This window comes from Protopterus annectens, chromosome 10.part0 (genome assembly GCF_019279795.1).
Source record: "Protopterus annectens isolate FY-2018-M chromosome 10.part0, PAN1.0, whole genome shotgun sequence".
Taxonomy (NCBI): domain Eukaryota; kingdom Metazoa; phylum Chordata; order Ceratodontiformes; family Protopteridae; genus Protopterus; species Protopterus annectens.
This window is the reverse complement of record NC_056744.1, coordinates 1,190,121,346-1,190,138,151: the sequence shown is the minus strand read 5'-3', so window position 1 is coordinate 1,190,138,151 and position 16,806 is coordinate 1,190,121,346. Positions and strand designations below refer to the sequence as shown.

Here is a 16,806-nt window from a genome sequence, read left to right as displayed (position 1 = left end):
TGAATGACAAATTCTAAAAATAACCAATCAGATTGATTTGCAGTCTATATAAAGGCATGCTTGAAGTATACTTGTTTCACACTGAAGAAGGCTGTGTTTGTTTATACCAGCCGAAACCGGTTTGTGCACTTTTTTGCTGTCCTTAATATATTCAATAAATTATTTTTATGGGGTCTGGTTTTGCTGGCTCTTCCTTTTTGTTCTTTGAAAAAGAGGCAGACATAGATTTATATATATATATATATATATATATATATATATATATATATATATATATATATATATAAAATCTATATGGGTCCCATTCAGATGATTGAACTTTTAAAAGTTTGAACAGTCTGAATGGGAATCCCCATAGAGAGTGGAACGGGAAAATTTCTCTTTACCGCAATGTAGTGCCATCTCATAGTTGGTATATTTAAATAATGGGGGTTGTGGGAGGATCATCCCCTCACATGGGGGGTGAAGGGGGCTGCCCCCCTGCTAGCATTGTTTAGTTTTTCTTTTCTTTTTTTTTACATTATCAAATGTTTGATCATATGGTCTCGGCCATATGAAAGTCGAACATTTGGATGTTTGATTATGTGAAGTAGACCCATATATATATATATATATATATATATATATATATATATATATATATATATATATATAGATAGATATAGATATATATATATATATATATATATAGATAGATATAGATATATAGATATATATATGGTGAAGTGGTCACATATTACAACTGAACTGCAGCAGTGTAACTATAATATAAGTTCAGGAGTTATCCTCTTTCTCCTTTGTTGTGTGATCATGAAGTTAGTATGTTTAAGTTCTGCCAGTATGGGGGCAGTGCCCCCTGTCATGGATACATGGGTATGTGCATTTTTTTTTCATGAGATCATAAATATAAACCATTCATTTTCTTTTGCAATGAATTTAGTATTAATTCAAGGTTTTATTGTTAAATGATTCACATTGCCAACTTTTTAGACAAATTTATTTGAAAGTTTATCATTAAAAGATAATCATATCTGTCTATTTATATAAATATATGTATACATGTGTATAAGATATTGTTGGAAATTATCATAATGCCTTATATTTTAAATAATTTTTAAAGAGACAATTGTGATAGTTAAGCTCTTACATTGTCTTACAATACCCTAACATCAAATGTTTTATCTCTTTCATTTTATGAATTATTTTCCCATCTTTCTTCTCCATATTTTTTTTATTTCATTTTACGTCATTTATAAGACATCATTTTTCATCCACCTACCTTTCCTGTATTAATTGTATGCAACACATTTATGGCTCCATTATGAAACCCCAAATGAAAAGATGCCAAGGAATGACACTGACAAGCACGACTGTCCAAAATATCACAAAAGCAAAATGTCAAACTGTAGGCATTTCTACAAGATGGCAAGTTATCTTGTACCTTCCATGCGGGGGACATGCCACTCACACCCCAGTCTTATGTACCTTCAGCACAGATGATCAAAAATAAAAAGAAAGAGAGGTCCCAAAGCAAAAAATGAATCTGTATGCTCATTAAGAAACTGCACTGGTAGTGACTTTGCCTAGAATATAGTCAGGTACCTGGCACTAAAGGAATCTAATCTTAGGCTCTTGTAGATATAAGAAATTTATAACAATTTAAAATATTAATGTTTACAAACCAAAAGCTAGGACGAGACACACCAAAAGCTAGGATGCCTCTACAGAGTAAAACACTACCTTATTTACTCTGCTAGACAAAACGGGTCTATATTATGAGAGCAAAAAGACGTTTGCGCGAATACATAAACATCGAACCGTATAGCGCGAAGTGGACTTAGAGCAAAAGTCAAAAACCACGAAAATGGAAATGTCAATTTTTAATGGTTGGTCCATCTGTGGATTAGCTGCATAAGGTAAGTGTTGGATAGTTACGGAGTTTAGGATAGTGTGCGGGTTAAGGTAAGTGCTTAGATAAGTAATGGATGTTAGATTCAGTGTAGGGTTAGAGGGAGGGTTTTGTTAAATATATGTATGTAGGTTATTTATTTTGTTTGTGTATATTTTCGTAGGGGAAATGTGCAGTAGTTACAGACCTTAGGGTTAGGAAGGGGTTAAGGATAGTGCATAGATAATTTTGTATGTGAGGTTTAGTAGTGTTAGCGGTAGGGTTTTGTTATATGCATGTATGTGGATTATTTGTTTTGTTTGGGTGTATGTCTGTAGGGGACGTGTGCCGTAGTAACGGACCTTAGGGCTAGGGATGGGTTAAGGAAAGTGGATAGTTAGTTGTGTATGTGGAGTTTAGTGTCAGGTTAGAAATAGGGTTTTGTTCTTTACTTTAAGTTAGAAGTAGGGTTTGTTTAGTGTATGTATGTGGTTTATTTATTTTATTTGAGTAGGTAGTATATAGGTAGTGGTGGGGTTGGCCGACTATGACAGTTCGATTTTTTTTTTCGCTGTTTAGTGCGTTCGGGATTTTCATGTTTTGCGGTATCGGGGTCGATAGTTTGGTATTCGCTCATAGGGTTTTTCGCTTTCATAATATAGACACAGACAAAACATAGCCACTTCTTTTCTACTCCACCCTCTAATATATACCTCACCTATCCTAACCAATCTCAGCTCCTTTCTATCAGCCAAACTAAAGCATTGCTAGAATAAAGAATCCAAATTTACAACCAACCAAAATCACTGCCTCTCCATAAAACAACTACACTAGCCTGATACATGTATTCACAGTGTATTGCTAAAAGCTGGAATACAATCACACTCCAAACAATTTGAAACCTGAAAGACTTTAACAGCCAATTGAAGCAGCACCTGACAGATGAATGGCTCTGTATCTGTACTTGGTAAACTGATGCTAATATAATATAAGTTTATCTTCTGTATGCCTTCTCACCTCCTTCCTTTCTTTGGGCTGCTTTAACTCTTTATTTAAAAAAAATGTATTCATATATAATACATTTAACTGTTATTTGGACTCAAAACTTTTTAATAGATGTAATTGATGTTAAGGATATCTGAATAATAGAACTGCTGCTCATGAATAAAATAATGCAAATGATCTCTGTGATGTCTCTAAAACTGAACTTTTCTCCTCTGACATCCACTGAAAAAGGGCACAGAGACATTCAACTTGTCATATTCTACTGCAGCATATGAAATATTTCAATGTATATGCATTTTATGTTGTTATTCTTTGTTAAGTTTTTATATCAGATTGTCTTTGTGTACTTCAATAATGTGTATCATTTATGGACAAGTAAGCCAGCCCTTTATAAACAATGTGCTGAAGTGTAGAAAATGTATTATTCACCATTACATGCCATGTTATTTATTTATATCCATATTATCAAAACACACTCCATTAAATGGGGTTTGGATTTTTCTTCTAAGTCTTTTCTTCTTGTTTTTAAAATTGAAATAGATGTGAAGGATGTAACAAGTGACAGCATATTAACAGCATAAGTACATATCTAGAATGTGTCAAACTGACAAGCTATTCTTAAAATCATAAGAAATATGCATCTCTAACAGAATGGTGAATCATGCCTCTGTTACTAATTCTCTTATGTAAGACTAAGCCTAAACAGTTCATTTATTCACATATTTAAATAGTTTTACTAAGGATTGTATAAAGTATGATTATGCATTTCTGCACATATATTAAGCAAAGATAAACCTAAATGTTAAACTCACTCTCCATAAATGTCATAAGTAAATGTCTGTTCTGAGTGAGGCCTGTGTAAGATAAGTATGTACAACTTTATAATGCCTAATGCTGACCTATCCATACTTTAATATTAACCAATTAATTGACACAATCACATTTCCAAAGACACACACACACACCTACAAACATCAGGTATTCAAGAAGTCTGCAAAAGAAAAAGAACACTGCAGAAAGATAGCCACTCACCCATATTTCTGTTTCTATAAAACAACATACTCTCTAGTTATATTCTAGCCCAACTGAGAAATGTCTTATGAATAATTCACCATCTCTTCCACCAAATACATGCACATCCATATTCCATAAAATGGGAAGTCAAACCATCAGGGCTCCATGGCACACAATCCAATTTAATGAGATCTATCCCTACATTAATGTTCTTGCATGACATAGTAGTTGCATTCATCTCTTTTGCATAGGCAGCAAGAGACACTTCACAGATTGCATGTAGTAATTGTTATCCTGCTTCAACATTCAAAGCATTAGTCACCTACCCAGCCATGAAATTTAACTTAAATAACCACTTGTAATCATTTATGTTTGCTGAAATAGCCATTCTTGAGAAGTCAGAGGGAAAATAAGAAATATACTTTGCCATTTTTCAGTTTTTTCTTCAATACTATTTGAGAATAAAAACTATGGAACTGCACAGACTTAGATAAATACATTGTTGGAAGAAAAATGGGATAATCACAGAACAAAGCCAACAGAGTAACACACTGGGTGAAGTAGAAACATATGTATTATCAAACAAATAGAACTTAGTTGCCAAACAGATAAAACTTGGTAAGCGCTTTCACTACTGCTTCATCAGTCCATAGACACAGAGAGAATGAGCCACTGCAATATATACACAGTTCAAATACCCTTAAGCCAATCACATGTTAGCAGCTAAAGAGCTTATAAAAATTAAAGCAACAGAGCATATAATTATATAAAATAGACATAAAACAACAAATATAAAATTGTAACAATGAAATGAAGCAAGGTCAACTCCTTGCTTCATTTAATTTTTATATTTTTATATTTTTTTATATTTATTTTCATTTTTGATATGTACTAATTATTCTATATGCATTTGTATATGTATTTATTGTTGCTTTATGTTTATGTTGATATGAGAAAATGCATGGATATACTCAGAACAAACTCTGTATTCTCTAAACCTGAATTCATATGTTTATAAATCAAATAATTTGACTACATGAATAGCTTATATGTTTCCATGTAATAATCTGCATGAAGGAGAAATCAAGATTGTAGGGAAATGTTTTTCGGGCCCTAAATCATCATAGACCTGTTTGGAGACAGACAGCTGAAATACATAACCTTCAGGTGGTTATTTATGGCACATAACATATAAAAGTCTTGTCTTACAATGTTAGATGAAACTTTACTTGATACAGTTTAGAGAAGGAATACGGATTTAAAATTTGGTTACATATCTTGAGTGTGGCGGTGGTTTTCTTTAAAAAAAAGTATTAATGAAATATAAATGGCGTTTGAGCTGAGGGAAAATCAAAGAGTTGGAAAAGCAAAAAATTATATTATGGGAACAAGATAAAGCTTTTTTACAAAGAAAAATACCATTTATTATAAAGAAGTTGCAGGAATATAATGCAAAAATAGTTGTATGGCTATATAACTTGAACCTTAAAAATGCTAGATCAGGGGAACAGATACTACCAATTTCTCTAACAGAAGAAAAAGGAATAATAAGGAGATGGGAATTATTACTGAAAATGGGTTTATAGTTACATATATATCTCAATTAGTATAACAGATAGAAACCATAGAAAACCACTGCAGATGACAATTCTTAGCAAAATGAATTTGCACTTGGCCTTTGTATAATGTGTAATAAACCATTTTTAACTGTGGAACTGAAAATAACACTTATGAAGGTACAACCTAGTCTTCTCAGGGGAGAAGGGATATCCTATTTTTATAATAAAAAGATAAATACATTAGCAAATATATCTTGCAATTATTTTGTTTAATAAACAGGCATTCCAGGGAGTACCAGTTAAAATGAGAAAATTATTTATGTGTCTTTAATACTTTTAATATTGAAAGATAAAGAAAAAGATAATTGGAGACTAATCTACTTCCTTAACTGTGTTATAACTTATTTACTTATATATTTCAACAAATACCAAAAAGCACTATTGACAGTATATTTACCTTATGAAATGCGCAGATTAACTTGTAACTTGAGTGAATATCAGGAGTATCTGTGATTATAAACACATATATTAGAAGTGTCTATCAAAAAGAAGAATATGGAATTTTATGTAAATTGGTTATACAAAAAGCTTAGATTTCTGTTTCTTTTGAATGATTGTTGCATATATTATGTGCTTTGTGTATCAAAATAAAGACATTGCATTTGGTTGAAGATGTGAATTATTGTACAAAACCATGCATTACTGGAAGAGATTGTTTATAGGCAGACCTATACATATAAATATATATATATATATCTAGAAAGAGAGAGAGAGAGAGAGAGAGAAAATGCATAGGATAACATTGTCCATTAAGCCAAGTTTTATTATGCATTTATTTTTTACAGTCATAAATCAGGTTAATATATAAATGGCTAAAATAAGATTAATTTTTATCACAACAGTAGTACATGCAGATGATTTATTATGTGCTGTTGCAATTGAGTGCTTTCAATTTTATTAGATATTATGATACAGTTGTTTCTATTTTTACAGTTTACAGTCTTTTGGTTGTCCTGATGCTATATCAAAAACACTTAAGAAGAATCTGCTTTGGAGATGTCAGATAGTAATATTTTAGAGAGCTTCATGCAAGATTATCTTTATGTAATAAACACAAATTTATGCAGGATTTTTTATTAGGACCCAAAAATGTCAACTAAAGTATCAGTATTATATTATATGAAAGTATAAATGAAATGTACTGTTTTTTCTGGAGTACCAAATCATGCATTTCTTAAGTGTAATGCAGTAAATGAATTTATCAATTCTTTTATATAACATGAAGGCATGTATTAAATGTTTTAAACACTTTTATAAATGTTATCTGTGCAGGGTGACATAAGAATTTTGAGATGTTCTCTGAAGGTTTTCATTGGATATTGTTAATTGAAATTTAAGTGTGGACGGAAAGGATTTTTTTATAATAATGAAGACTTTGGTCAAAAGTGCTAAATAAAGAGACATTCCCTTACTGAGTTGTTACCTTTGTATGTTTTTAGTTCGGATTTGTGCTTCATATATCGTAGGATTTGGTGTTTTTAAATTATGAAGATAAGTTGTACGTTTCTATTACTGACTTAACTAGTGATTTAGTTTTTTTTTTGGGGGGGTTTAATAGTTCAGCTTCTTACAAGAACATAAGTCATTTGGAGATGTTGGTGAGTTAGATGTTCTTAGATGTTATATTGGATTATTTTAATCACTGAAATAATATGATGAGATACCTGTGTATGTGTTAAGAATCGCTGTATCAAAAATGAATTAAAACTCTACCTAATCTTTTCAGTATATGTTATAGCATCTTTTACATCCATCTGAGTTACATTTAAAACATTTATTTTATCAGGTATAAAAGTGATATGCTGAGAAGGACCAAAATTAAAACCAATGCACTTTTGAAGATTTAACCATAACTCCACAAGTAACACAATAGATCTAACTTTATACAAAACAGAGTCAAGAAAATGAATCCAGTCACACTAAAAACATTGTAGAAAAGCTGCACACTGTGTAGCAGTTAAGAGTTTTTTTTTTAAGGAAAGTGGTTATAAGTTTTTCATATAGGGGTACGCTTTGTGGATATCGATGGTTTCATTACAGAATAGAATTAGAATGATAAGACAGATTGAAAAAGGGGAGATCAAACAGTGAGATAAGCACAGAAGGGAAATATCAAGATGGTTTAAGTTGGAGGAGATGGGAGAGGATGAGCAGTATGTTTTTGTCAGGGGATAGACCCCCCAATTTTTTCAAATTTGTTTTATAAGAGGTTAGTGTGCATTAGAAATAGGGAAGGGGTGAAGGACAAATTATAAGGGAAGAGGGACTGGAGAAGTGCCAGCTGTAATCTCAGTCCACAAAGCCTCAAACACATCCACTACCAGATGATGTTGCAGTGGAAGACCCCAATGTTGAATGGGTAAGGATGTGTTTGCAAGCTGGTCAGCATAAACTGGGTAAGCATGTCTTCTGCATGCTGAAGAGAGGTTCTGAATTCTCTTGTCCACTACTCTATTAGCACGCACCAAACTCTGATTTCCCCTTTCTGCAAGGCTTGCCTGGCTGACATATGCCACAGTGCTGGCAGGACCCAAACCTCCACTCTGACCCTGCAAGGACGTCCTCAGGTAGGCAGAGGGTGATCTGTCCCTAGCATAAGCAAAATAAGAAAAGAAGAGAAATAAAGCTGTGGCTAGACAAAACACAAAATGCATAATAAATCCATTCAATACCATTTTAATGAAATGTAACAGCACAGTAAAACACTGTGTAAAAGTATCTTTAGTGAAGTAAACTTATGCTTATAATTGGGATTAGTAATTGGGGAAGTGCTTATATACCTGGGAATAAAGTATAAGAATAGTGCTTATGCATACTTGAGATTAATTGAAATGGCAAGGGTTTTCGCTTCTGAAGGGCTGTATTTTTAATTATGTACTTTACAGACTTTACACTACCCAGACAACAATTCAAAAATAAGAAATAATTAAATATTGAAATTAATCAAGGTAACAAATCAGAGTATAACACACATTTATCCTCATCAGTGAAATCTTTAGTTGCATTTTTTTGAGCTAAAAATAGTATAGCATAACAAAGTATAACAACATAATTGTATGCAGGAGTACTACTGAAATCAGTTTTAAAACCATTGTTTTATTACTGTTCCTGTTACCTTGAATCTATATAATAAACGTACTTTGAGCAGTTAAGTAATAAATACCTTTTGGACACCTGTTATATTTACTGGTAGATTCTACCAAATGTGTTTGTCTCTTCTGTTGGTGGCTATTGTACTGTATCCCAGATAATTCAGCTAGATATTGTGTTTGTCTCTTATGTTGTTAGCTATTGTACTGTATCTCTTCCTCAGCTATAAGCAAAAGAGAGAAGGACAATCTTGTTTGTCTGTATTTGAATTTTTTCCTCATATACACATAAGTATATATTCCTGGTAAGCATTTCTTATTCCTCTTTTTCATTCCCATTTTAACTTTTGTATACATGTGCATATTATTACAATACGTTACTTAATATTCTATTGGATTATGGAAGATAGTAGAGAAAATATGACATGAGTTGTGTTTTTTTTGTTTTAAAATATGCATGTAACACTCTGTGGAATAGCTGAATTGCAATGGCTGAAATATATCAGTTCAGGGAAGCATGGATTTCCTTTACTGCAGAACTGTGGCTGATGCATAGTAAGTAATAGTGAAGTAAAACAACATGTCCTCTATGCTGGTCATTCTTTTAGCAAAGTAACCTCCACTCTCATCCCCCAACATGCATTCTAACTAGGGTGTAGAGAGTGGCATTTCAGTCATGAAATGCTTATGAACAAACAATTAAGTTAAGCCATTGTTTTTTCATATAGTTAGGTATCTGTCTTCATGTAATAATTAACTTATATGAGTTTTCACTGAAATGGTAAACTTGTTATAGTACAAGTGAAAGCACTCAGCCAACCTATTTTGGAGTTTTTGGACTTATTAAACGTTTTTATCTACAACAATTTTGGATTAATTTTCACTGTTCGAATTATTCCACGTTTTGCAAACGTATTATTTTGCTGTTGCTGTTGTTCCGATTGGAGCAGTTGTGTGGTTTTTCCTAAGACACAGAGGTTTTTCAGCATCTTAGTGGATTTTGTTTGATGTGTTAGCAGTTGTTCCACTGATCGCTAACATTGGTTTTTGCTTATTTCTGCCTCATGATACAGAAGGTGGTGTAATGGGAATAATTGGATGTGGTGTGGACACTGTTCTATCAAACCAAAGTCTGCATCAGCAGCAGCATTTGCATTCATCAGCTCCTGAAAGTTGGTTTAAAATTGAATGGTGAAAAACACTGCTGTAATTAAGCATGTCAGAAGTCATTATTATTAGGTCAACCCTGTACATCAGCAGCTAATGAAAATGAAGGCAGATTGCATGGTAAGTGTCCCACTCACCCCCTTTTAAACATGCCATATCATATGCTCTTGCAATGTTAATAATATTTTGTAATGATTTTATTTAAAGAGTCAGCATCAGAAACAAACTGTGCCAAAAAATATGTTTGAAGTCAGCAGAAGAATGGGTGTTGCTGTTGATGATGATGATGATGATGATGATGTAGTTGTATTCATGCAGCACCCTGAGTGAAGTGGCACACAGTCACCCAGTGTAATGGCAGGCTCTCTTACCTCACACAATGTTAGTAACTCTACAGAAACTGAAACTGGGCCACAAAGTCAAACACAGGCTGACATTCTAGTCATGCTTGTACACCTGGAACAAATCTGAAAATCTACACCAGTTTCTCCACACAAAGAAGAACAGTTTGACAATGAAGGCAGGCAGTGCACGGCCACTTTGCCCACAGTGACAACATTACAAAGAGGTGCTATGTTCAGAAATTATTTTGAACTACCTCAGGAAACATGCAAAGCATTGGCTGCACAACAGGAAATGTGTCATGATATAGTTAGGGCTCAGACCACTGCAACAGAGAGTCAGCTAGAGATGGTTAGAGTCCTACAGGGTATGCATGATGATTTCAAACAGTACTTCGCACTGGCAGAGAGATGGGACAATGCCATGGTGTCAATGATGCATAGTATGGTGGCACATCAAGCATCAGTTGCAGCCTCCATTCATACACTTCTTAGGACATACCAGAGTCATGCTGGACTCAGTCCTATGAGGGCAGGGGTGGGGTACTGTCTGGACACATGGATGGGGATCACAAGATGCTAAGTTCTCAAGATAGTAATGCCAGTGCTTACAATGAGCACTCATAACCATACCTTTCAACTATGCAACACAAGAAATTTGGAAAAAGCTAAAAATAATGGGGGGGACAAATGCCCAAAAATAGGGACAAATTTTAAATATTGATCATATAAACTTAGAAAGTTAACCAAAAGTGAATCTGGTGGGAAATGCTATATAAAAACCAGGAACCAGAGAAAATAGCATTGAAATATAGGGTTCGAACTGCCAAGTATGTGAAATGAGTGGAAACCACAGAAATATGGACAAGCTGCTTTAAGACATACAAAAGATAAATCCAATACAGTTACTCAATAAAAACAATAAATCAGTTGGGCGCTTTCATCTCCTTGGTTACACTGAGACTTCATCATTGATAAATTTGTATGTTTACTTGAAACAAGATTTTGTTGGAAGTGGGGGTTTGCATATATGTACAGTTATAACCTTTACAGCTATTGCTTTCACTGTACTCTAAATTATAGTAATTTACTGAACTTTCTGTTTAATTGGAGTTGATTGTGGAGAGGAGGGAGGTCTATATACATCTAAGTATATGAATGTACATGGAGGACATCTGTGTACATCTGTTAATTACAGTTAACTACATAATTGTGCACTGGGGAAGTCTGTGTACATTTGTTAAGCACCTGAATGTACACTGGGGAGGTCTATGTACAACTGTTAAGTACATGAATTTACACTGGAGAGGTCTATGTACATCTGCTAAGTACATGAATGTACACCAAGGATATCTATGTACGTCTGTTAAGTACATGAATGCACACTGGGGAGGTCTAAGTACATCTGTTAATCACATGAATGTACATTTGGGAGGTCTATGTACATATGTTAACTCAAGAATGTACACTGAGGAGGTCTATGCACATCTTTAAGTACAAGAATGTACACTGGGGAGGTCTATGTACATTAGTTAAGTACATGAATGTACATTGGAGAGGTCTATGTACATCAGCTGAGTACATGAATGTGCACTGAGAAGGTCTGTGTATGTCTGTTAAGTACATGAATGTACAATGGGTAGGTCTGTGTACATCTGTTAAGTACATGAATGTACACTGGGGAGGTCTGTGTACATCTGTTAAATACATGAATGTATACTGAGGTGGTCTTTGTATATCTGCTAAATACATGAATGTACACTGGGGAGGTCCTTTTAACTCTGTTATGTATGTGAATGTACACAGGGCGAAAAACAATGATACATGGATTTCCATCCCTTTTGATTAAAGTCACATAAGAAATTGCAATAATAATGAGCAAACATTTCCAGGTCCAACACTTCATAAAGAAATGACACAGTAAAATAAGCATCCTGCAATATACACTTAACTGCTGCCAGTGTATGGCACATCATGGGCTTTTACATTTTATTTAAGCCACCAATGCTTGAAACAAAAGCACACACAAACACATACGCACATGCACCCACAGGCATACACAAAGGCTCACGCAAAGGCACACGCACACACACACACACACACACACACACACACACACACACACACACACACACACACACACACTCAATAATATCTTGATAGAGAAATATCCTACATGCCTCAGAACCATTGGTGTTCCAAACCTATTCAGTGACATATATTATATAAAATAGCATGCTATTTAAAATTGTTATCTGTAAATGAAGGAGCAAAATAAAATAGAATTGTCTTTTTATAATCTTCTCAAAATTATTTTCATGGATCAAACAACATTTTTTCATGCATCTTTCCTGAAACCCAAAAATGCATAATTTATTGCATTATATTCTGTCAATTATCCAACAGCTGGTAAGCCTCAGTGAATAGTTGTTAGAAACATAATCAGGATCTCTGATTATTCTTGGCAAATCTAAGGCTGAGAAGACAAGTTGCTTGAAGTGTCCCTTTTCTTTTTGTTACCATCTCTTCTGGTCATTAGTTGTAGCTATACTGATGTTTGAAGATGGATAAAATGCAGGCCGTGTTGCTCATCCTTTGTATACGGTCAACATTGCTGCTATTAGTTTCTGGTGACGTTGGGGGTGAGGATTATGTAACAAGGCCATGTGGACTTTACTCTGAGGAAGTGTTTTTACCAGATATTCAGTTTGACTAACTTGCTTTGACATCATATAACTCAATTAAAATAATTAACTCTGATCAGTAAATTTACAGTAACAGGTGTATAGTTACATTTTTGTAACTGTTTGCACTTATTTCTTAGAATATACAACAAAATGAACTACCTTCACTATATGCATCAGAACCTGAACACATAAGTTACATAATTTCTCTTGACATTACTGTTTTAATGAAGCAATGAAATGGATATCACTGCAAAAAGTATTGCAATTACAGATGCATGTTAATCATTAATGTTTCTGACCACAGCAAAAGGTAAATGTCCTGTTAAATACTGATGTCAAAAATTGATAGTCATAAAGGATAATAGCTAGTCTGTAATATAGCAATAACCCACGCCTGGGTGTGGGTAATGCTAAATTTACCCACGGTTGGCGTGGTTTGGTCCCGAGGGTGAAGCCCGAGGGACCAAACAAAGCCAACCGTGGGTAAATTTAGCATTACCCACACCCAGGCATGGGTTATTGCTATTATACCATGACATTATTTAAGAAAATAAACTATTACTTTTCTTAAATAATGGCATAGTATAATGCCTGTTTGCTGCCCTTCCACAGATGTCTGGCATCCGCGGCAGTTCTGATGTACTGCGTGCCTGCGCAGTACATCAGAGCTGTGGGCAAAAGCAACGCAGAAAGCAAGATCTCCATTGCTTTTTTTTAGTGTTTTGCTATGTTAAATGAGTTTAACATAGCGAGACAGTTTTAAAATAAGCAACCCGTTGCTTATTTTAAAACTGTCTCGCTATGTTAAACTCATTTAACATAGCGAAACACTAAAATAAAGCAACGGAGATCTTGCTTTCTCCGTTGCTTTTTTTAAAACACTGTCTCGCTATGTTAAATGGGTTTAACATAGTGAGACAGCTTTAAAATAAGCAACGGAGATCTCCGTTGCTTATTTTAAAGCTGTCTCGCTATGTTAAACCCATTTAACATAGCGAGACAGTGTTTAAAAACGAGTTATACTAATGGAAAAAGTCCGGGCGACCGGACCTTTTCCATTAGTATAACTCGATTTAATAGACGCTGGCCAATCAGCATGCACGTTTTGGGGGGGACATGGTATAATATGAATTATACCATGCCCCCCCCAAAACGTGCACGCTGATTGGCCAGCATGCCTGTTGTAAATCGAGTTATACTAATGGAAAAGGTCCGTCGACTTTTCCCATTAGTATAACTCGTTTTTTTAAAACACTGCCTCGCTATGTTAAATGGGTTTAACATAGCGAGACAGCTTTAAAATAAGCAACGGAGATCTCCGCTGCTTATTTTAAAGCTATGTTAAACCCATTTAACATAGCGAGACAGTGTTTTAAAAAAAAGCAACGGAGAAAGCAAGATCTATGTCCGTTGCTTATTTTAAAACTGTCTCGCTATGTTAAACTCATTTAACATAGCGAAACACTAAAAAAAAGCAACGGAGATCTTGCTTTCTCTGTTGCTTTTGCCCACAGCTCTGATGTACTGCGCGCCAGAACTGCCGCGGATGCCAGACATCTGCGGAAGAGCAGCAAACAGGCATTATACTGTGCCATTATTTAAGAAAAGTAATAGTTTCTTTTCTTAAATAATGTCATGGTATAATAGCAATAACCCATGCCTGGGTGTGGGTAATGCTAAATTTACCCACGGTTGGCTTTGTTTGGTCCCTCGGGCTTCGCCCTCGGGACCAAACCATGCCAACCGTGGGTAAATTTAGCATTACCCACACCCAGGCGTGGGTTATTGCTATATTAATACATTGCTTACTGGACATTGACACTATGTTTGCTATGGTGGATATTAGTGTTCTGTCGGCTGGACAAAGGACAAATGAATAGCTAAAGAAGCCTAACAAATTGTTGTGGCAGAATTCAACAAGGCAACAACATTATATCATATCACAATTGTCAACCTCCCCATTTCATAGCTAAATATAATTGGGGGTTGTGGTGGTGTAGCCCACAGCTACACCCATGCCAGACTTTTTTTCATTTTTTGGTGACCAAACAGCACTTTCAGACTAAATGTTTCAATTACTAGCAACAACAATGCATTGTGACGTGATAATATTTGTAAACATCTTTTTTAACTTCATTGGTTAAATACAACTCTCAACTATTTATGGAATTCTCCTGTTTAAAGTTTGTTTTCTTTATCAAACTGAGGTAGCACATTGTGTAATATGTGTGCTTAATGAACTATGTGTGCTTAATGAACAATGCAAACTAACTTTGCTCTAGTTAAGTCATGTGAGATCTCAGAATACCTAAAAGATGGCTAGATAGATAGATAGATAGATAGATAGATAGATAGATAGATAGATAGATAGATGAGTATTGGAAGAGGGAAAACCTGGTAACAGATGTAAAATGTTACTTATATAATACACAGGCAAAGTTGCAAACGTGCTGCCCTGAAACTGGGTCTTTACTTCTGAGGCTTGTATACTCCAACAGTGGTTGTACAAGCAATACAAAGTTGCAAAACCTCCCAACCCCGAGCTAAGAGAAGTCATGTGACTGCATCATTCTGTTTGACTGACAGGCCTTTCTTGCTCCTCAGGCCTATTCCTTCAGCCATGATGCCAATGGAACAAACGGTAGAACTGAAGTGCTCAAACAGATAGATTATAACTCTGACTTATCAAATTATCCAGCTACCTTGATAGTTCCAGAATATCTTTGTCAATATATCACAGCAATGTGAAATTATGTTAGCAACTGTGCTAGCATTCAAAAGTTGGTGATACCATAAGACTTCCATATCACTAGTGGTAAAATCTTCCTGTTTTCCTTTTTATCTGCACTTCTGATAAAAACAGTGTTCTTGTTTCATTCAAAATGTATAGACTAGTTTAGTGTATTCTGCAGATGCACTGTTTATTTATAACTGATCATTCAGAATTAATCCAGAAGCTGATGCAACATAGTCAACAGAATCACTCTGGTTATAATTGGTTTAACTTCCATATCATGATGCTTTTGTATTGGTAGAATATGAGTTCAAACTTGAGTCAGAAGTATTGAAATGTATCACAGCTGATGTTTAAAGGAAGGGCTGACAGATGCATATAATCAGTATGCCTCCTCTTATTGTTAAGGGGATCAATGAAGTAAAAGTGTTACTCATTATAATGAAAGAAAAAATGGCAATAACTTGCTTGCCTCAATAAGCTGAAGTAATTATATTATGAATGCAACTGCTCAATAATTTCTCTGTTTGCTTTACAAAAATATACTCATGATCAAAAGATTTCCAGCATTTTCAGTAGTCTGTATTTATAGCTTACAATTGATGCCAACTTATAATATACTATATCAGATGTCAATCACTGATAATCATATCTTGAGACAAAGTTTTTATTCCTTGATTGCAAATACCAACTAAGATGCAATGGATACTACAATAAACATATTTAATGCTTTATTTTTTAGACTTGATGTCTGTTGATATGGATAAGTTTGACATACATACCATAGCCGAGATACTGAAACAATACCTCCTGGAGCTGCCTGTACCTTTGATCTCTTCATCTGTCTACAATGAATTAGTCTGCTCTGCACAAGGTAAATTATACCATTATTAAGTTATAATGGGAATGAGTTGTAATGGAGCCAGCTGATGCTATTGCACATTCTGAGTTACTTTATGTTTTGTTCTTTCCTATATGTGGCAGTCACAACTCTGCAGTCACCACATATAGTTTATTATGGTTTATATAGTTACATTATAGCACATAAGTATATCAGTTAAACAATAAAGGACAATGGACAAATCATTCATTCCTTCATTTTTAACAAATAAGAAAGAAAGCCTTTTCAGCACATTACGCATTTTGTGCCTTCATGTTCATTCATGTAGATCATGTAACATTGTCCTCAGAAGATAGTTCTTTCTTTTATATTCCCATATAAACTTTATATGATGCTCTGAAGCTGATGGGGGTAAATGGTA

At 34.4% G+C, this 16,806-nt stretch overlaps 1 protein-coding gene across 1 annotated transcript in view; it reads left to right on the top strand.

Moving 5' to 3' along the window:
• Nucleotides 1-16,806, top strand: part of LOC122814254 (phosphatidylinositol 3-kinase regulatory subunit alpha-like) — a 2,697,787-nt gene that overhangs the window by 1,049,592 nt on the left and 1,631,389 nt on the right. Inside the window, exon 2 of the mRNA XM_044086851.1 lies at nt 16,287-16,418. Coding sequence (XP_043942786.1) covers nt 16,292-16,418 — 127 coding nt within the window. The 5' untranslated portion in view covers nt 16,287-16,291. The remainder of the gene's footprint in view (nt 1-16,286; nt 16,419-16,806) is intronic.